We start from the raw sequence: 22,140 nt of genomic DNA, 5'->3' as shown, positions 1-22,140 counted from the left end.
AATGGAGGCGCGGCCCCGCCCCTCCCGCCCCTCCCCTCCCGCCCCTCCCTCCGCGCCCCGCCGGCGCTTGGACCCCGCAATCGCTGCCTCGAGGGCCCCCCTCGGCCGGCAGCCAATGGAGGTGCGGCCCCGCCCCTCCCTCCGCGCCCCGCCCGCGCCTGGACCCCGCAATCACTGCTGCGAGGGCCCGCCCCCTCGGCCGGCAGCCAATGGCGGCGCGGCCCCGCCGCGTCCCGCCCCTCCCGCCGCGTCCCGCCCCTCCCGCCGCGTCCCGCCCCTCCCGCCGCGTCCCGCCCCTCCCGCCGCGTCCCGCCCCTCCCGCCGCGTCCGGAGCGGGCCTGGGACTGGGCGGCGAGGCCCGGAGCCCCTGGCTCTCCGGCTGGGCTTGGGCGGGCCCAGGCTCGCGAGGCCCGCGGCCCGGCCTCGGGGACATCATGGACGCGCAGGGGCTGAAGGTGAGCGGACGGGAACCGGCCGCGTGCTGCCGCGCGGGGTGGTGAGGCGCCGGGGGGCGCGGGGAGCGCGCGGGCCGACCCGGCGAGGCCGCAGGGATCCCGCGGTGCCCGCCGCCTCGGCGCCCCCGCCGCCCCGCGGGCCCTGCCGTGGCGTCTGGTGGGGGGCGGCCTTCCCCGCGCGCCGCTTTCCCGGTCGCTGCGGGCGCGCTGCTCCCACCCGCTGGGCGTGTCTCCCTCTCCTTTTGTGCCCCGTGTGCTCGTAAGGTTTGGTCAGCAGAGGACGCCCCGTGCGTCTCCCGGGCGCAGCGTGTAAGGACCTGCAGGGAACTGGTGCCCGCTCCCAGCGTGGGCGCTGAAGGGGCGCGGAAAGGTCGTGTGAGATCAGCCGAAGACAGACAGAGGCTTGAAAACGGAGGAGCAGTGGGGGGGTGGTCTTCTCGATGTGTTTATCGCTGATGCATCCGTTCAGCAGATATTTAATGACGGTCCCACTTAAGAAATAATGATAGGGAAACAAACACATGAGACTTGAAAGTAGAAGTTACTTTTTAGGACGTTGATCTTTTCCGTTCGTTTGTTCACGTATTGCTGGAGGGCTCACTGCGTGTCCACTGGAGCTGGAGGTAGTGATGGACAGAACGGAACAGCCCCCACCTTCACAGGGACTGCGATTTTATACTCCAATGTTGGAGAAAACCTTAGGTTAATTCAACAAATGTTTATTGACTGCCTCCCTCGTGTCTGGCACTGTTCTGACCCCTGAGGATAATCAGCCCTGCAGTAATAAAGCTAAGAAAACCTTCCCAAATCTTTCAGCTCTTGAGGAGGGGGAGTCACTTGGTAAACTGGTAAATGCAACGTGTACCCTGTTAGCGGGTGATGAGTGGATGGAGGACAACTTGGCAGTGATAGGGAGTGCTGGAGTGTTTTCTGCTTTTTTTGCCTGAAGTTTTACATTATCTTCCTGTGAAGACTTCCCCCATCCCCTTAAGTACTTTCATCCCCTTAAATTTATCCTTCAGACCCAAATGAACTATTGAATTAAAACACTTTCATGCTAAAAACTGTCATTTAACTCATCGCTTAGACTATAGGATCAACTCAATAAGATGCCCTTCTTGGTCCCAGCTTTCTCTCTAACCTAAGCATTCAGTAATCTCTGTTCTACTTAAGGCTCTAGAACAGGAGCCTTAAATAGAACATCAGACTTTCTCTGTAAAGGGTCAGGTGGTGCCTGTTCAGGCTTTATGGGTCGTAGGGTCTCTGTGGCATCGAATCTGCCCTAGTATCATGAAAGCAGCCACAGACAATACTTAAGCAAATGAGCATGGCATTGTTCCAATAAAGAACAGTACTTACAGACACTGAAATCTGAATTATTTGAATAGAGCTCCCTGTGCTGTACAGTTTGACCTTGTTGTTTATCTATTCTCTCCATAGTAGTTTGCATCCGCTAACCCCAAATTCCCAATCCATCCTTCCCCCGCCCCTCCTCCCCCTTGGCAGCCACCAGTCTCTTCTCTATGTCTCTGAGTCTTTTTCTGTGTTGTAAAGTTCACTTGCGTCATACTTTAGATTCCACATGTGATATCATATGATACTTGTCTTCCTCTTTCTGACTTACTTCACTTAGCGTGATAATCTCTAGTTGCATCCGTGTTGCTGCAAACGGTATTATTTCATTCTTTTTTATGGCCGAATAGTATTCCATTGTGTGTGTGTGTATGTATATATATATATACCACATCTTCTTTATCCATTCATCTGTCAGTAGACATTTAGGTGGTTTCCATGTCTTGGCTATTGTAAATAATGCTGCAATGAACATTGGGATGCATGTTTTGAATTACAGTTTCCTCATGATACACACCCAGGAGTGGGATTGCAGGATCATGTAGCAACTCTATGTTTAGTTTTTTGAGGGACCTCCAAACTGTTTTCCATAATGACTGCACCAGTTTACATTCCCACCAACAGCATTCCCTTTTCTCCACACTCTCTCCACCATTTGTTATTTGTAGATTTTTTAATGATGGCCATTCTGACCCGGTGTAAGGTGGTTGCTCATTGTAGTTTTTATTTGCATTTCTCTAATAATTAACAATGTTGAGCATCTTTTCATGTCCCTGTTGGCCATCTTGTATGTCTTCTTTGGCGAGATGTCTATTAAGGTCTTATGCCAATTTTTCAGTTGGGTTGTTGGGTTTTTCTGGGTTTTTTGTTTTTTGTTTTGTTTTGTTTTTACTGAGTTGTTTGAGCTGTTTGTATATTTTGGAAATTACACAATTTGCAAAATTGTACAATTATGCAACAACCTTGTTGGTTACATCATTTGCAAACTCATATTTTCTCCCACTCCATAGGTTGTCTTTTCATTTTGTTTGTGGTTTCCTTTGCTGTACAAAAGCTTTTAAGTTTGATTAGGCCCTATTTGTTTATTTTTGCTTTTTTTTCTATTGCTTTGGGAGACTGACCTAAGAAAACATGGCTATCATTTATATCAGAATGTTTTGCCTATGCTTTCTTCTAGGAGTTTTATGGTATCATGTCTTATATTTAAGTCTTTAGGCCATTTTGAGTTTATTTTTGTGTATGGTGAGAGGGTGTGTTCTGACTTCATTGATTTACATGCAGCTGTCCAGCCTTCCCAACATCACTTGCTGAAGAGACTCTTTTCTCTATTGCATATTCGCCTCCTTTGTCAAAGATTAATTGACTAGGTGTGTGGGTTCATATAATCTTTAGATACTAGTCTCAGTTGAAAATTTTAAGCTTTTCTAGGATAGCAACCATATCTTATTAATCTTCGTATTCACTGTACCTAGCCCAGTGCCTGGCACTCATAGGCAGGCGGTAAATGTTTGTTGGATTGAACAACCTAACCTGAACCAGGGCAGTGGAATAGGTGTAGGGAGTGTGGAGTAGACTGGAGCAACAGAAGAACCTCCTGACTGGTTAGACTTAGGGGGACTGTGCAAACAGGAAGATGTCTAGCTTGGGTGGTGGGGAAATTGAAAATAGGAATCTGGAGCTGTGATGAGGTCTTGGTTGGAAGTGTGGTGTTTTTTGTTTGTTTTTAATATCATCAACATATGGGATTTGGAGGAACTTTTTTTTTTTTCCCCGAATAGGAGTTTTACAGTATGAATATCTCAATTAATCCTTACAGTGACCTGTGACTACCAGCATTTTGCAGAGGAGCAAACTGAAGTGCTGTAAGATAGACCAGAATGTTGAAACCAGGTCTTAAAATCCATGTCCTTTTTTTTTTCTTTTTTCTTTTAAAGCTCTTTATTGGAATATAATTGCTTTACATTGTTGTACCAGTTTTTGCTGTACAACAAAGTGAATCATATGTGTTTATACATATATCCCCATATCCCCTCTCTCCCGCGACTCCCTCCCACCCTCCCTATCCCATCCCTCCCTATCCCATCCCTCTAAGTCATCGCCCATCATCTAGTTGATCTCCCTGTTTTATGCAGTAGTTTCCTACTAACTATCTGTTTTACATTTGGTAGTGTATATATGTCAATACTGTTCTCTCGCTTGGTTCCAGCTTCCCTTTCACCCCCCACCTTGTGTCCTCAAGTCCATTCTTTACAACTGCATCTTTATTCTTGCCCTGTCACTGGGTTCATCAGTACCATTTTTTTTAGATTCCATGTGTATGTGTTAGCATACGGTATTTGTTTTTCTCTTTCTGGCTTACTTTGCTGTGTATAACAGACTCTAGGTCCATCCACTTCATTACGTATAACTCAGTTTCCTTCCTTTTTATGGCTGGGTAATATTCCATTGAATATATGTGCCACATCTTCTTTATCCATTCATCTGTTGATGGGCATTTAGGTTGTTTCCATGACCTGGCTCTTGTAAATAGCACTCCTGCTGAACCAGCTGAAGAGTCAGTCCTGGTAGGTAGGGGAATGGCCCGAACTGGTTTGTGGAGGTGAATCAGGTGTATGGCGGGGATGATGAATATGGCTTCCCTCTTTGATTAGGTTAGTGACTAAGCCTTCAATATGATCCTGAGAAAAATGGTGTAAAGCATAGACCCAGTTAATAAGAACTTTGTATCTCCTGATACTGGTTTTCTGCCTCATGTATAAATAATATAATTTTGAAAAAAATCCTAAAGGTAGTCATTTCTGTTAAAAAATAGATCTTTTGTTTTACTGACAGTTATTTGTTGTAGAACTCAGAAAACAAGATAACCTTAGACAATAAATTGATGAGTTTAATTGGTCATTACTCTGTGATGCTTTAAAAACAAAGTAGAAACAGGGTTTTTGTTTTAAAAGAAATCTGTGGTCTAGCAATGGAATCCTCTTTATTTTTTTTAAATTCCTGCTCTCTGTCTGTTTTCCCATTTTCTAAAACTTTTAAGAAAATGTGGGGAAAGGAAAGAGGTGAAAGTACCCTGGCTTCAGTATTGTTAAGAAATAGCTTAGGAAAAAAAGATTGAAATTATTAGAAAGCATTGAGTTATTTCAGTAATTTTGTGCTCACTGTGTTCCACGTTCCTTAGTATTAAGTGCTAGCCTTTAACAATATTTTAAGGAACTTGGAAGAAAAAAATATGTTATCTAAGTTTTAGATTATTCATAGAATTCAAGAAAGCTTAGATTAATATCTGCTTCTTAGAGTATTTCAGAGCATCAGAATCTCTTTTAACATTTAGTCTTTATTTCCTTTTAGACTTTGATTAATTACTATTGTCAAGAGAGATATTTCCATCATGTGTTACTTGTTGCCAGTGAGGGAATTAAGAGGTATGGCAGTGACCCCATCTTCAGGTTTTATCATGCCTATGGTACATTAATGGAAGGTATGTACTAATTATTAAACATTTCCATATGTTTTAAATTCTTGTTTTGCACCAAGAACAATTTTCACTTTGTAATTTTAATTTTCAGGTAAAACTCAAGAAGCTCTTCGAGAATTTGAGGCTATTAAAAATAAACAAGATGTATCCCTTTGTTCTCTAATTGCACTGATATATGCTCATAAAATGAGTCCCAATCCAGGTATAGTATTTAAGTATAATGCTTAGACAGTTTTTTACTCAATTCATTTTGATTTTTCTCAATTAGCTTAACATTCAGTCTGATCATACAGTATTATGTGTCATCTGTAGATACTGTTATGTCATATTTGTTTTATCTTCCTGATAAGACTGATTTAAGCACAAGAAGTGTGGGTGTTCTGTTGCTTTCGTATTCCTTATATCCTATGGCAGAAGTTTCATTAGTATGTAGGGATTGTTTGAATTAATACAGAGGTGAGTGTATGTTAACAATGGTTAAACTAAAAAAAAGGATAGCTCAAAATAGGTATATACATAAATTACTCTGTAGCAGCCAACTTTACAACTTGTGTGCGTATATAGCTACATGCAGTTTCTCTCTTTACTATATCTTAAGCTTCTTAAAAGCCCTTATGTCCCCCAAGGGGCTAGCTTTTTGGGAAATAGTAAGTTTTTAACTGGTAGTAGATTGGGAAATATGATTAGATTATAGAAAGAACTTTATACATAAACCAGCAGTTCAAATTGTATGAAATGTCTTAAAATATGGTGTATCTTAATGGCTGAGTCAGAACAGTATTAGAATTATAGGTAATAAAAAAGAAAGAGTATTGTATTCATCCATATATATCCAGTAACAGCTAATAGCATTCTAAAAATAGATCATGTTTCAAATAATTAGACAATTAACAAATGTCACAGAATTTTTTTAAATATTGGAAAACAGTTTTTTCTTAAGCAAAGTATCACATCCTTCACCCACATATACTTGTACAAATCAATAAAAAGTTATTTAAAACACTGGTATGTTTAGCACGTAAACAAATCTAACAACTAGATGCTTACTTTCTGCAATGGACTGTGTCAGATAGAGGATCCAAAAGCATTGTAAGAAGTGATCTGTGACATCAAGTTTATAATCTGGTTGGGGAAAAAAATGTAAAACCCGCAAAGATTAAATACTAATGTTACTATTAAGTAAACTGATACGAAATAAAGCAAATGAATCCATAATTAATTGAAAATGGCATGTGCTGTGTATGCATAGGAGTAGGCTGGGAAGGCTCTGTGGAAATGGGGACTTGATCTTCTTTTTGAAGGGTAACTAAGATTTGAGTATAAAGCACATTTGTCAAGCCAGAGAACTCAATGGGCAGATAATGTGGAAATGGTTCAGGATGAGGCTCCTCTCTGGATCCCCTTTCTCTGTGCTGCAGCAGGAGTGTGTATAGCTGGAGCAGAGAATTTGCATGGGAGAGCTGTAGTCAGTAAGCCTAAAAAAAGAAAAAAAAAAAGAGAGAGAGAGAGATTAACAAAATATTTTCTTCCCTTAAGTTTTTATTTAATTGGTTATTCCCAAGAGTACTGGTTCTGTTGGAAAATGTGATTTCCAGAACACTAAAAAGATGAAGGCAGAAGCGTTGTTTAGCGATGCCTGAGTCCTTACTTGACTGTCCTCCATAGATGATGCTGAGTGGGCTTGAATTCAGGAGAGGCCCAAATGTCTGTCAGTCTTGCCTAGGAAGGGCCTAGATTGTTTTCGTGCATTCTTCCTGAATGCTGATGTAAGCCCTGGTTGTTAAAGGGCTGTGATGCATTAAGAACTTGAGCTGATAGCTGGCAAGAGCTAGCTTTATGCAGACTGTATCACAGCTGACTGATGCGCCACTAGGGACTTGATGGAAATCTGGGCAGGATGGTACAACGCCTTCTCCTGCCCTGATAAGTTCTGTTTCTGTATCACCACTATTTAGTGAAAACTTCTGAAGGTGTTCCAGTGAGTGTGTTGGGGGCCCTCCAGAATACAATTTTATTACCTAAGCTCGTAAAGTTGTACCTTGGTAATTCCACATTTAAATTTAAATTTGTACCATTAGAGTTAAAAGGAAGAGCCATGTACCTTTCCTTGGAGCCTTCCAGAAAGGTAGCCTGTTAGGATCTGAGCCCTCAACTTAAACATTTCTTCCTGTTGCCTAGCTGATCCACATTCTGATTCGACCCGGGAGTTGGATCTCGACATTTGTGTCGTAAGCACATACGTAACAGATTAAATAGAAGTGATGAGAGTTCTAGAAGTAGACCATCTTTTTAAGGGAGCAGTCAGTATTAAACTATATAAGTAGTAGTAATTATACCACCTTTCACTGGCCTGTGATAGCAGCCTGGCATATTTATATGTTTTAGAATTGGATTAGGAAGTAGAGTAATTTGACTACTAGTTCTGGATTTACCGCTAATAACTGTCTCCTTTTAGAATCATTGCTAACTTTTTCAAGTCTTACTGTTAAAAAAATATTTGCATGTATAACCTTTCTGTCTTAAGAATGACATAAACTATAGAACGGTAGTGTGGTCACAGTGGTCGTTAGCCACAGGTGGCAGTAGAGCACCTGAAATGTGTCTCATTTGAGGATGTGAATTTTAAATTAAATTCAAATTAATTTATCAATACGTTTAAGTTTAAAACTGATACTTGATTGAGTTGTTAGAAAAGTTCTGTTTCGAATGAGTATATGATTCTGTTTTCCAAAATAAATTGTATGAAATCTAAGTGTATATTAAGATTTTCTGAAGAAAATTTAGCATCTTAATTGAGATGTGCTGTGTGTAAAGTGCATACCAGATTTTAAAGATTTAGTAAGAAGAAAAAAAAAGGAAAGTATCTTCTTAAAAATTTTCAAATCAATTATGTATTGAAATGATAATTTGGATACATTGGGTTGAATAAAATATACTATTAAAGTCAGTTTTACTTGTTTCTTTTTACTTCTTTGATGTGGCTACTGGGAAATTTTAAATTACACATGTGGCTTGCATTTTATTTTTATTAGTGCTGCTGTAGAGAGAAGAACTATGTTCTCTGCTGTTAATCCTCTGACTTATTATAAACTCTTGATCTAGAATTTGATTTTTACTTAATGTCTTTTTTTCCTCTCCCAGATAGAGAAGCTATTCTGGAATCAGATGCCAGAGTGAAGGAGCAACGTAAAGGAGCTGGACCGAAAGCTTTGTACCTTGCAGGCTTATTTTTGTGGCATGTTGGTCGTCACGATAAGGCCAGAGAATATATTGACCGAATGATCAAAATGTCAAATGGTAGTAAAGAGGTAGCTTGTTTTCTTATGTTGAAATAGTAACATTAAAGGAAACTCAGGTTATTTATATGTTCTGTAGTATTCTTTGTTGTTGCTCACTCTATTCTCACTTTGTAAATAACAGCTTTATTTTAATATTTTATTATTTTATAAAATTGTGTTTCTCTAAGGTTTTTTAATGTTACTTATTAAGTTGACAAGATCCCTCCCTGGTTCCTTCCCTCCCTTCCCTCCTCTGCTTTCTCCTTCCTTCCCTCCTACTCTCCTTATTGAACTGCTCTAGGTAAAAGGCACCATTATTTGCACTGCTTATAATAGAAATATAGGAAGGAAATATATAGTTTACTTTCATGAATGGATCATGTAGCGGTGTTACAGAGCACATACCAGTTAATGTTGTGAGAAAATTGACAAATGGAATGAGAGAAGTGTGATTAAAACGTGCAGGAAAATAACAGTTAACATTTACTGCTTGTCTGCTCGGTGCTAGGCACTATTTTAAGTGTTCAAGGAGAGATCACATCTATAAATGTTAGGAGAATGAAGAAGAATTTCTTGAAGAAAGTGGCATTTGAGCTAAAACCTGAAAGATGGATACAGTTTCCACAGGCAAAGATTATGGAAAAGGGAAGTAGCTACTCCCAAGATGGGTGATAATAGATGGAAATGAGAAAAACAAAAAGACATGTAGGTTCTGGGTACAGTGAGAACCTCACATCTGATGGGAATACAGGGTACAGAGAAGGAGAGGCTGGAAGAAAAGGTTAGAAAAGTGAATTGGGACAAATTGAAGGATCTTGATGGCTAGGTACAAGTATTTGTAGATATGCATTGAGGGTCATTGAAGATTTTTAATCGTCAGTGATATTATTAAAGTGCAAATTCAGAAGATTAATTTAGCAGAGGTTTAAAGGATGAACTGATCTGGAAAGAAACCAGAATATAAACCCCCAAAGGTAGTACTTTTGGCAGAAGGTTTTAAGGGCCAACACTAACATATAGTGCAGCAGGTAGGAATTTGAGAATTATCAAATACTCACAAGACTTTTCAACTTACAAATAGCGGAGGAAGGATATTGAGGGATCAGATATCAAGGATGTCTCTCTGAGGTTTTAAGCCTGGACAATTCAGAGACCAGTTAACATGAATAGAAAATACATTGGGATGAGAAGGTAACCTTGGAGGGAGGTGGTGTATTTGGTTTAAGACATGCGATACTTCAGGCTGTGGCAGAACCGTGAGATGGAGACAGTAGAGGAGGTTTTGGAAGAAGAAGAGAAAAGATTAGAAGAGGCATTGGACTGGAAATAAAGGTGGGAATCATCCACATAGAGATAGTAGTTGAAACAATTCAAGTTAAAGACAATGATCAGTGAGTACAAGTAGCATCGTTTAAGTATTCTTTTCTGTCTTTTCAGGTGAAATACAGGGAGGTAAATATGATCTTAGTTAAAGATTTATAAGGTTTATTAATTAACCTAGAAATTTCTTGACAAGCAGATTTCATAATTTTTTCTTTGCCATTAAAAAGAAAAATAAAGTAGATCCATCTTCTTATCCTATAAACTGTACAGTGTCTTGGCTTACTAACATTTCTGAAGGTAAACATTTTTTAATTTCTGAGGCCATTTTATCCTTTCATTTGAAACTCACTGGACTAGTCAAAGAGATTGAGACAGTTGCCAAATTATCTTAATTTTTAATAAATGTGAAGCAAGGCACTTATTTTCTCCCGTCTTAGTTCATTTGGTCTGTTTTCCCCAGAAAGAGGTACAAATTCTTATTTATGTATTGAATTACATGTTAGCAATCAATTATTACTAATTTATTAGCAAAAGCCCCATGTAAGAATATTGGTTATTTAATATTAATGGAGTATTTGACAAGCTTCTTAATATTGACCACAGTAGTAATCTTAAAGGCTGAAATTCATAATAGTTCCCAAGACTCTAGGCTGGTAAGTGATTTTATTGCAGTTTTATTTTTCACAACATTATATGATAGAGTGATTTTTGTTACTAATTACAAATAAAAATGATGCTAAGTTTACCTCCTTCATCGACACTTATTTCTTTCATTTCCAAAAAAATGGAAATATGATTAGAATTATTCATTTTACAGGGACAGATTTTGAGAGCATGGCTTGATATTACAAGAGGAAAAGAACCTTATACAAAAAAAGCACTTAGGTATTTTGAAGAGGGATTACAAGATGGAAATGACATTTTTGCTCTGCTGGGTAAGGTGAGTTGGACTTAGATTAATAAAATGATGTTTTAAGATATATTTGTAATGTATCTGAAACCCAACAAAACTAAGTAGCTCAAAAAGATAGTTTTTATGTTACTTTTATCAATTTTCACCTTCAGGAGGGACTTACGTTTGTATAAGACGATGAGCCGTAAACTAGAGAAAAGTACTCCCTGCCAAATTCCTGATTCCTGGAACAGTTGTAATTGTTTTTTGTTGTTGCTGTTGGTAGTTGTGGTGGTTCCTATATTATTTACTCACCAAACATCTATGATGTGTCTAATGTGTGTGAGGTGTCCCTCTACATATTAGGGATGCCCTGAGCAAAATAAAAGCTCTTGCTTTTATGGAGCTTATGTTCCACTGGTGGAGACAGACAATAAGCAAAATAAATGAATTATGTAGTTTATTAGAAGGTGATAAGTACAATGGAAAGATAAATCAAGGAAAGAGGGAGAAGTGCAACTGGGGTATGAACTTGCAATTTTAAGTGATGTGGTCAGAGAAAGTGACATTTGAGCAAAGGAGGTGAGGGTTAGAGCCCTGTGAACACCTGGGGAGAGCATTATAAATAGAGGAGCAGAGTTCAGATACCTTAAGGCATGTTCAAGGCATTGCTAGGAGGCCTGGAGACTAAAGCAGAATGAACGAAGGAGAGAGGAGTGCAGGCTAGAGGGAAAGAAGGTAAGTGTCAGGGCAGGTGGCTGTGGGGGGATGAGGAGAGGCTGGCTGCTCCTTTAAAGCCTTTGGCTTTTGCTTTGGACCAGATAGATGGGCAGGCAGTGAAAAGAGAAATAACATGATCTAACTCACATTGAAAGGGATGACCAAGTAGCAGTGTCGTTAGAAATCATTGGTGGAGGAAGTGTTTAATTTGGATTCTCTCTGCAATTCCGTTGATGCCTTCTAAATGCCTTAAATTTTTTAAAAAATCTTTTTCTTATTTCAGCAAAAAGAAATTAAATTTATATTAGGGAAACCGTATTAAATTAGTAGTAATGGGGAGGGCATAAAAAAGGGAATTATTAGTGTCTTGGCTATTGCCAGTGTCTGTACATTGCTCTTGTCAATCTCAGTGGATAGTGAGCTTGTTCAGAGGTTTACCACCAGTACAACTAGTATTTGTGCTGACTGGAGTCAGGTTTTGCCCAATAGCACTGCGAGAGGTTATGGGCATTTAGCAAGTTTTTAAAAAAGTTTTTCTTGATGATTTTTGCTCCCCTCTGTTCCTTAAAGACAAGCTAGTAGATAATCTTCTAAGGTAGGGCTATTTCAGGTGTTAAATAAAAGCAGCTTAGGAGGGATTTACCTTTTTCTTCTAATACTTTAGACTGGTTTAAATTTTTTTTCTTATATAACCCATTCCAGTTATGTGTTTATTTTTCAGTTCATTCAGCAAGAGGCTTGCATTAGTCAAATTCCAACTAGGAATGATATGAACCAATTATATAGCAAATTTAGTTTCATTTAACATAGTATATTGCATTCATATGGGAGGTGATGATCTAAAAAGTATTAGATGTGGTCTATTAGCATGATTTTGTTATTTTATGTTACCAGTTATTTAGGCAGATTCCAAAGATGTATATGTATATTTAAGTTATCTTGTCCACTCTTGAGAAATCTAAATGATCATTTATTCTGACATAGTCAGTGGCATCTTTGGGTGCTTCTCATACTTTCCTTTAATCACATGGGGCTATACTCTCAAACCGATTTCAGTTTTACTGTGCATCTGTTGAGGCTGGATGCTCATTTTGAACTGAGATATTCTAGGACTAAATTTATTCCTAAAGGAGATTCAGAAACACATTTTAAAAAATCTGACATATGATAAATGTGGCTCATCATCTGTTCTTAAGGCACTTACTATATTTATAGCTTTATATTTTCTGAGTATGAAAGTAATACATGTACATTGTAGGAAAATTTTAGAATACAGTAATATCTGAATTAAAAATAAGTATCACCATTGGAGATAACCCACTAAACTATTATATTGTAAATGCTTTCCCTTCATGTCAGTAAATATGGATCTACAAATTAACATAATGACTTTTAACGGCCACCTAAAATTTTATTAAGTAAATATGCTATCATTTAATCTTATGTGGCCATTTTGGGTTATTTTAATTTTTTCTATTATAGATAATTCTGCCATAAATATGCTTCTTTTTGGTCTTATACAGTTATGTCCTTAAGATAATTCATAGAAGTGAAAATATTGAGGTAGTTTCACACTTTATTTTGCTTATTCTTTAAAATCGTATCTTCTTTAGCCTGAAAGTGACTTTTTTAAAAAGATACAAAATGTATTAGTTTTAGATGCTACTTGCAAGTATCCTGGAAATATTTTATTCTAAAAGATAATTTTTCTGTTATAAGTAGTGACATTCTTTATGCTGTTTCTGAAAATATTTCAAAATTTTTATGCTGTAGTTATATTTCTCAGTTATTTAAAAGTGGATTTTAAAATAGTCACTTACTATATAAAATATTTTTATTCTGTGATGTTTTAAAATTTTGTTTGATTAAAACTAATTTTGTTTTTCTGATTATAAAAGTGATAATTATTCCTTACAGAAAGGTCAGAAAACAAAAATATAGAAAATGTTAAACACTAGAATTCTACCTCTTCCAGGAAAACTGCTGTGAGAACCTTAGTATATCTGATCACAGTTTTGATGTCACTTTTTTTTTTCTCCCACTAGGCACAATGCCTTGAGATGCGCCAGAATTATTCAGGTGCTCTGGAGACTGTGAACCAGATAATCATGAACTTCCCAAGTTTCCTTCCTGCTTTTGTAAAGAAAATGAAACTACAACTAGCCTTACAGGATTGGGACCAGACGGTTGAGACAGCACAGAGGTTAAGTAAAAAAAGATGTCACAAGTATCTTTGGATCTGGTTATAATTTCAAGAAAAAAGAAAATCTATGTGTATTTTTTTCTTATAAGGTTTTTTGAATTTGATTTTTTCAAACAATATAGAGTTGAGGAAAACCTTGACATTGCATTGTTTTTAAAGGCTAAATTTATTGATTTACATAGATATCTGAGTAGCTATTCTAAGATACTCTTATATGCAGAAAGACAAATACCCCTGACCTCATGAAGCTTATATTCAAATGAGAGGAACCATGTAATAAGTAGAACAAGTAAGAAATTATGTAGTATGTTAAAAAGTTATAAGAGCAGTGGAGAAAAAAATAAAGTCGGGAAGTGAAATAGGGAATGGGGGGGAAGGGTTTTGATTTTATGGTCTGGTCAGGGAAGGCCTATGAGAAGATGGCATTTGACAGAGGGAGCAAGCCATGCAGACATCCTGGACAAGACTGTGGAAAGAAGCAAATGCAAGTGCGGAGACCTTGAGGCAAGAGTACGTGTCATGTGGTTAAGGATGGGAAGGAGCAAGATGACTCAGCGGTGAGGTCAGAGCAGAGGGTGGGAGGGAGCAAGGATGCCAGGTCATGAAGGGTCTTCTTGGTCATTGTGAGGATTTTGGTGTTTCTTCTGAAGTGTGAAGGCATTGGAGGGTTCCCTCTCTCCCTTCTTCCCTCCCTCCTTTTCTCTCGTTCTGCCCAACAATCCCCTCCTCTTTTTCTTCTTGCTGTGAAGTTAAAGAAACCAGTATTTTTTTCCCACAGGTTTTCCATGATGTGAATTGTACTGATTGTACACTATATAACTGTGTAACTTGTTGCTTATCCTCTTAGTATTTCCAATAAGTTGGTGATGGATCTTGGTTAGATTCACATTCAGTTTTTGTTTGGCAATTAATTCATAAGTGTTGATGTGTTCTTCCATAAAAGAGATATAACGTCTGTTTGTCTGTCTTTGTGATATTAGCAGCAATTGGTGCTCAATACCTGGGTACTTGGTTTAGGATTACAGTATGGTTATGTCATTCTTTCTGCATTTCTTAGCTACCATACTCCTATAAAAAAAACTTCTAGCTGGTTAGTTATCTAGTGTTATAGTTCACAGTTATAGTTAAGAAAAGTTGGGTAAATGCTTGAGCCTTTTCCCTTATTTCCAGGTTTCAAAAATGGACAGAAAAGGTCCCTAGCATCTCTAGCATTCTCCAGTGGTGATTTATTAGTGGTTTGGATTTGTTTGTTTATATAACATGGATTAAACTGGAGTGTTTCTAACCATTTTGGTTATTATAATTGCTCAGATTGACTTCCCTTTGGCCATTAGTAGTTCTTAAGTCTTTTCGACATGACCCGAGTTGTCTTTGACAGTTCCCTTACTATTGGGTATGGTAAGATGTACCAGGGTTATTTTGTGGATTTACTGCCCCATGGAGGTATCAGCTATTATCCAGGGCAATCTAATTCCTTTCGCTGAGAAGTGGTATTTGGAGCCCACAATTTGGGCATAAGTAACTTTCCAATGTTTATATTTTTCCAAATTTCCTTTCTATGCACTGTGCGGGGCAGGGGTGGGGGGGCAGAGTGGGAGGTATCCACATAATATATAAAATACATGCATATATCTTGGAGGGTATTTAAAAAATGAAGAATAAACTTGTTATATAGTTTTTTTAAGGACTTTGAGATATAATTGACATACAATAAACTGCATGTATTTAAAGTGTACAATTTGATATTTTTTTCTTACTAATAATGTATATATGGCAATCCCAAACTCCCAATTCATCTCACATACCGCCCCCATCCCCGCTTTCCCCCCTTGGTGTCCATATGTTTGTTCTCTACATCTGTGTCTCTATTTCTGCCTTGCAAGCCAGTTGATCTGTACCATTTTTCTAGATTCCGCATATATGCATTGATATACATTAATATACAATATCTGTTTTTCTCTTTCTGACTTACTTCACCCTGTATGACAGTCTCTAGATCCATCCATGTCTCTACAAATGTCCCAGTTTCATTCCTTTTTATGACTAATATTCATTCCTTTTTATGGCTGAGTATATTTGGTACATTTATACCACATCTTCTTTATCCACTCATCTGTTGATAGACATTTAGGTTACTTCCATGACCTGGCTATTGTAAATAGTGCTACAGTGAACATTAGGGTGCACATGTCTTTTTGAATTATGGTTTCCTCTGGGTATATGCCCAGTAGTGGGATTGCTGGGTCATATGATAATTCTGTTTTTAGTTTTTTAAGGAATCCATACTGTTCTCCATAGTGGTTGTATCAATTTACGTTCCCACCAACAGTGCGAGAGGGTTCCCTTTTCTCCACACCCTCTCCAGCATTTACTGTTTGTAGTTTTTCTGTTGATGCCCATTCTAACCAGTGTGAGGTGATAACTTCCTTGTGGCTTTGATTTGCATTTCTCTAATAATTAGTGATGTCAAGCAACTTTTCATGTGCCTCTTGGCCATCCATATGTCTTCTTTGGAGAAATGCCTGTTTAGGTCTTCTGCCCATTTTTTGATTGGCTGTTTGTTTTGTTTGTTAATTTTTTTTTAATTTTTATTTTATTGATTGATTTATTGGCTGTGTTGGGTCTTCGTTGCTGCACACAGGCTTTCTCTAGTGGTGAGCAGGTTCTACTCTTTATTGTGATGTGCGGGCTCCTCATTGTGGTGGCCTCTCTTGTTGTGGAGAATGGGCTCTAGGCACATGGGCTTCAGTGGTTGCGGCACATGGGCTCAATAGTGGTGGCTTATGGGCTCTAGAGCGCAGGCTCAATGATTGTGGTGCACGGGCTTAGTTGCTCTGTGGCATGTGGGATCTTCCTGGGGCAGGGATTGAACCCTTGACCCCTGCATTGGCAAGCAGATTCTTAACCACTGCATTACCTAGGAAGTCCTTGGTTGTTTGATTTTTTGCTTTTGAGCTGGGTGAACCGTTTATGTATTTTGGAGGTTAATCCTTTGTTGATTCGTTTGCAAATATTTTCTCCCATTCTGAGGGTTGTCTTTTCATCTTGCTTATAGTTTCCTTTGCTGTGCAGAAGCTTTGAAGTTTCATTAAGTCCCATTTATTTATTTTGTTTTTATTTTCATTACTCTAGGAGGTGGGTCAAAAGAAATCTTGCTGTGATTTATGTTGAAGAGTGTTCTTCCTATGTTTTCCTCTAGGAGTTTTATAGTGTCTGGCCTTACATTGAGGTCATTAATCCATTTTGAGTTTATTTTTGTGTATGGTGTTAGGGAGTGTTCTAATTTCATTCTTTTCCATGTCACTGTCCAGTTTTCCCAGCTCCACTTATTGAAGAGGCTGCCTTTTCTCCTTTGTATATCCTTGCCTCCTCTGTCATAGATTAGTTGACCATAGTTTATCTCTGGGCTTTCTATCCTGTTCCATTGATCTATATTTCTGTTTTTGTGCCAGTTCCATACTGTCTTGATTACTATAGCTTTGTAGTCTAGTCTGAAGTCAGGGAGCCTGAGTCCTCCATCTCTGTTTTTCTTTCTCAAGATTGCTTTGGCTATTTGGGGTCTTTTGTGTTTCCATATAAATTTTAGGATTTTTTGTTCTAGTTCTGTGAAAAATGCCATTGGTAATTTGATAGGGATTGCATTGAATATGTAGATTGCTTTGGATAGTATAGTCATTTTCACAATGTTGATTCTTCCAATCCAAGAACATGGTATATCTCTCCATCTGTTTGTGTCATCTTTGATTTCTTTCATTAGTGCCTTAGTTTTCTGAGTATAGGTCTTTTACCGCCTTAGTTAGGTTTATTCCTAGGCATTTTATTCTTTTTGTTGCAATGGTGAATGGGGTTGTTTCCTTAATTTCTCTTTCTGACCTTTCATTGTTAGTGTATAGAAATGCAGGAGATTTCTGTGTGTTAGTTTTGTATCCTGCAACTTTACCAAATGCATTGATTAGCTCAAGTAGTTTTCTGCTGGCATCTTTAGGATTTTCTGTATATAATATGTGATCTGCAGACGGTGACAGTTTTACTTTTTCTTTTCCAATTTGGATTCCTTTTATTTTTCTTCTCTGATTGCTGTGGCAAGGACTTCCAAAACTGTGTTGAATAGTAGTGGCAAGAGTGGACATCCTTGTCTTGTTCCTGATGTTAGAGGGAATGCTTGCAGTTTTTCCACCATTGAGAATGATGTTTGCTGTGGATTTGTTGTATATGGCATTTATTATGTTGAGGAAGGTTCCCTCTATGCCCACCTTCTGGAGAGTTTTTATCATAAATGGGTGTTGAATTTTGTCAAAAGCTTTTTCTGCATCTATTGAGATGATCCTGTGGTTTTTATCCTTCAATTTATTAATATGGTGTATCACATTGATTGATTTGTGTATATTGAAGAATCCTTGCATTCCAGGGATAAACCCCACTTGATCATGCTGTATGATCCTTTGAATGTATTGTTGGATTCTGTTTGCTAGTATTTTGTTGAGGATTTTTGCATCCAAATTCATCAGTGATATTGGTCTGTAATTTTCTTTTTTGTAGTATCTTTGTCTGGTTTTGGTATCAGGATGATCATGGCCTCGTAGAATGAGTTTGGGAGTGTTCCTTCCTCTGCAATTTTCTGGAAGAGTTTGAGAAGGATGGGTGTTAGCTCTTCTCTAAATGTTTGATAGAATTCACCTGTGAAGCCACCTGGTCCTGGACTTTTGTTTGTTGGGAGATATTTAGTCAATTTCATTACTTGTGATTGGTCTGTTCATATTGTCTATTTCTCCCTAATTCAGTCTTGGAAGGTAATACCTTTCTAAGAATCTGTCCATTTCTTCCAGGTTGTCCATTTTATTGGCATATAGTTGCTTATAGTAGTCTCTTATGATGCTTTTTATTTCTGTGGTGTCCCTTGTAATTTTTCCTTTTTCATTTCTAATTTTATTGATTTGAGTCCTCTCCTTCTTTTTCTTGATGAGTCTGGCTAAAGGCTTATCAATTTTATTTATCTTCTCAAAGAACCAGCTTTTAGTTTTATTGATTTTTGGTATTGTTTTCTTTGTTTCTATTTCATTTATTTCTGCTCTGATCTTTATGAATTCTTTCCTTCTACTAACTTTGGGTTTTGTTTGTTTTTCTTTCTCTAGTTTCTTTAAGTGCAAGTTTGGATGTTTATTTGGGATTTTTCTTTTCTTGAGGTAGGATTGTATTGCTGTAAACTTCCCTCTTAGAACTGCTTTTGCTGCATCCCGTAGGTTTTGGATTGTTATGTTTTCGTTGTCATTTGTCTCTAGATATTTTTTGATTTCCTTTTTGATTTCTTCAGTGATTTCTTGGTTATTTAGTAGCGTATTGTTTATTCTCCATGTGTTTGTGTTTTTTACAGTTTTTTTCCTGTAATTTATTTCTAGTCTCATAGCATTGTGATTGGAAAAGATGCTTGATATGATTTCAATTTTCTTAAATTTACCAAGGCTTGATTTGTGACCCAAAATGTGATCTATCCTGGATGATATTCCACGTGCACTTGAAAAGAAGGTGTAATCTGCTGTTTTCGGATGGAATGTGCTATAAATATCAATGAAATCTAGCTGGTTTATTGTGTCACTTAAAGGTTGTGTTTCCTTATTAATTTTCTGTCTAGATGATCTGTCCATTGGTGTAAGTGGGGTGTTAAAGTCCCCCACTATTATTGTGTTACTGTCAATTTCTTCTTTTATAATTGTTAGAATTTGCCTTATGTATGGAGGTGCTCCTGTATTGGGTGCATATATATAATTGTTATCTCTTCTTTTTGGATTGATCCCTTGATCATTATGTAGTGTCCCTTCTTGTCTCTTGCATTCTTTATTTTAAAGTCTATTTTATTGGATATGAGTATTGCTACTCCAGCTTTCTTTTGATTTCCATTTGCATGGAATATTTTTTTCCATCCCCTCACTTTCAATCTGTATGTGTCCCTAGATCTGAAGTGGGTCTCTTGTAGACAGCGTATATATGGGTCTTGTTTTTGTATCCATTCAGCCAGTCTGTGTCTTTTGGTTGGAGCATTTAGTACACTTAAATTCAAGGTAATTATTGATATGTATGTTCCTATTACCATTTTCTTAATTGCTTTGTGTTTTTGTTTTGTAGGTCCTTTTCTTCTCTTGTGTTGCCTACTCAGAGAAGTTCCTTTAGCATTTGTTATAGCGGTGGTTTGGTGGTGCTGAATTCTCTTAGCTTTTGCTTGACTGTAAAGCTTTTGATTTCTCCGTCAAATCTGAGTGAGATCCTTGCTGGGTATTCTTGGTTGTAGGTTCTTCCCTTTCATCCCTTTAAATATATCATGCCACTCCCTTCTGGCCTGCAGGATTTAATGAGACTGGTAGAATCTATTCATCTCTTTCTTAAACGTATTAAAATTAAGATCTAGAGATTCCTTTTTGATTTAAATAATTAGAGTGATCATTTTCATAAAGAAAAATGTCATTTTACTAATTAAAATTATTTATTTAGATAGTGGAATAGCCAGACCAGCAAATCAACTTTTCAAGCCATCAAATAAAAACACGTAAGTTTATTTCAACATTAACTTAAATTTTTTTTGCAGGTTAATGCTTCAAGATAATCAGAATGTGGAAGCACTAAGAATGCTGGCCCTTTACTATTTGTGTAGGGAGGGGGATATAGAGAAGGTAAGCTGTAGTATTTATATTTCCCATATTAAGTGTATATTTATTTTTTTCTTCAGATCTTTATAAGTATGTATTTAGTTACACACACACATGCACATACATTAGAGCCTTGAAGTGCTCTTTTAGAAACTGTGTGTGGTAGTTTTTAGTTGATTCCTAGGAATACATGTTAACAAAGAGGTGGGCGTCTTAAATCACCTAGTAAAACAAAAATATTATATAGTTTAAATTACCCTTGAAAACTTTTAAAATTATTATTTATAGCATAGCATGCAGTTTCTAGGTAATACTCGTGTTCAGTAATATGTATAATAAGTGTGACAAGCGATACTGGGTATAGAAGAGAGCATACACGAAATATAATTCATAGTATTTTTAAAATTTTGTTGAGCTTACATAAGTTAAATGGGCTCAGGATGAAATCCCATTGTAAATAATATTATAACAGGTAATAGATTTAGACTGGGATTTAGTCTGTTTAAATTGGTTAATGTGAGAGTACCTAGTAAGTACTTCAGTAAATACTACAAGAATCTAAGTCTAGGAGCAACTCTTCAGTAAATTTTCCAGGCATTGAAATTATTTATGGTGAGTATCTTTTTTTTTTTTTGGGGGGGGTACACCAGGTTCAATCAACTGTTTTTATACACATATCCCCGTATTCCCTCCCTTTCTTGACTCCCCCGCCCTCGAGTCCCCCCCACCCTCCCCGCCCCAGTCCTCTAAGGCATCTTCCATCCTCGAGTTGGACTCCCTTTGTTATACAACAACTTCCCACTGACTATTTTACAGTTGGTAGTATATATATGTCTGTGCTACTCTCTCGCTTCTTCTCAGTTTCCCCTTCACCCCCCGCCCCCTCCCATACCTCGAGTTATGGTGAGTATCTTAATGATTTTTCTGTTCTAGAAAATATTTTAAATATAAACCAGGCTATATAGTAATCCAAGGACTGATCTCATATAATATTAATGTTTGTAAATATGTTATCATATCTCATGTGTGTCATAAGTTAGTTATGAAGAGAAAGCTTGGTGTATATAGTTAATTGAATTATGGGTATCTACCCACCGAAAGGTTTCCATTCAAAAACAGCTATTAAAGAAACACATTTTAAAATGCTATTATTTATTTATAATTATTGAACTTTTTATAAAAGGACCTTTTGTCCTTTTGCAGTATATAAGATTTCATTGGAAGAAGGGGAATTTGTAAAAGCAAAGATCTTTTAAAATATTAATAATAATATTTATTAGTGTGCATGTCATGTATTGTGTTCTTTTAGTCTATTTTAAAATTATACTGAATATTTTTTTTTAGGCTGCCACCAAGCTGGAAAACTTAGGAAATGCATTGGATGTCATGGAACCACAGAATGCTCAACTTTTTTATAAGATCACAGTGGCCTTTAGCAGAACTGTAAGAGTGCCAACAGAGCTCTGTTATTTGTAGCTGGAAATATAAAGTTAGTCATAAATGTTGAGGCATCAAAAAGCCTATGACCTAGAGTGAAAATATGATATGTCTATAAATAAGTGGTACATTCTTAAGAAAGGTAGTTCAGAAGAGATACAGTTTCCAACTATCAAAAGCCATCATGGAGGTTTCACGGAGGAAGCAGTACTTATGAATCCTTTAAGGATAAGGAAGTGCCTTTCAGACAAAGGAAATGGGAATCAGAGCATAGGATTTATGATTACGGTTGATCTTTGTTTTCTGTTTTTAAAACTATTTCTTAAGTGTTTTAAAGTGGGTAATAGAATATTTGGGTGGGGGAAA

General features: G+C 37.5%; 1 protein-coding gene across 2 annotated transcripts in view; it reads left to right on the top strand.

Annotated features, from left to right (window-relative positions):
• The first annotated feature begins 321 nt into the window (after positions 1–321).
• Positions 322–22,140, top strand: part of TTC21B (tetratricopeptide repeat domain 21B) — an 82,645-nt gene continuing 60,826 nt past the window's right edge. For both annotated transcript variants that reach the window (XM_057744561.1, XM_057744563.1), the window contains exons 1-8: positions 322–455; positions 5,157–5,286; positions 5,375–5,485; positions 8,425–8,591; positions 10,702–10,824; positions 13,542–13,699; positions 20,277–20,361; positions 21,682–21,780. In XM_057744561.1, the coding sequence (XP_057600544.1) occupies positions 435–455; positions 5,157–5,286; positions 5,375–5,485; positions 8,425–8,591; positions 10,702–10,824; positions 13,542–13,699; positions 20,277–20,361; positions 21,682–21,780 (894 nt within the window). In that variant the 5' untranslated portion in view covers positions 322–434. The remainder of the gene's footprint in view (positions 456–5,156; positions 5,287–5,374; positions 5,486–8,424; positions 8,592–10,701; positions 10,825–13,541; positions 13,700–20,276; positions 20,362–21,681; positions 21,781–22,140) is intronic.

Source organism: Hippopotamus amphibius, chromosome 8 (genome assembly GCF_030028045.1).
Source record: "Hippopotamus amphibius kiboko isolate mHipAmp2 chromosome 8, mHipAmp2.hap2, whole genome shotgun sequence".
Classification (NCBI taxonomy): Eukaryota; Metazoa; Chordata; class Mammalia; order Artiodactyla; family Hippopotamidae; genus Hippopotamus; species Hippopotamus amphibius.
This window is presented reverse-complemented; position numbering and strand designations above follow the sequence as displayed.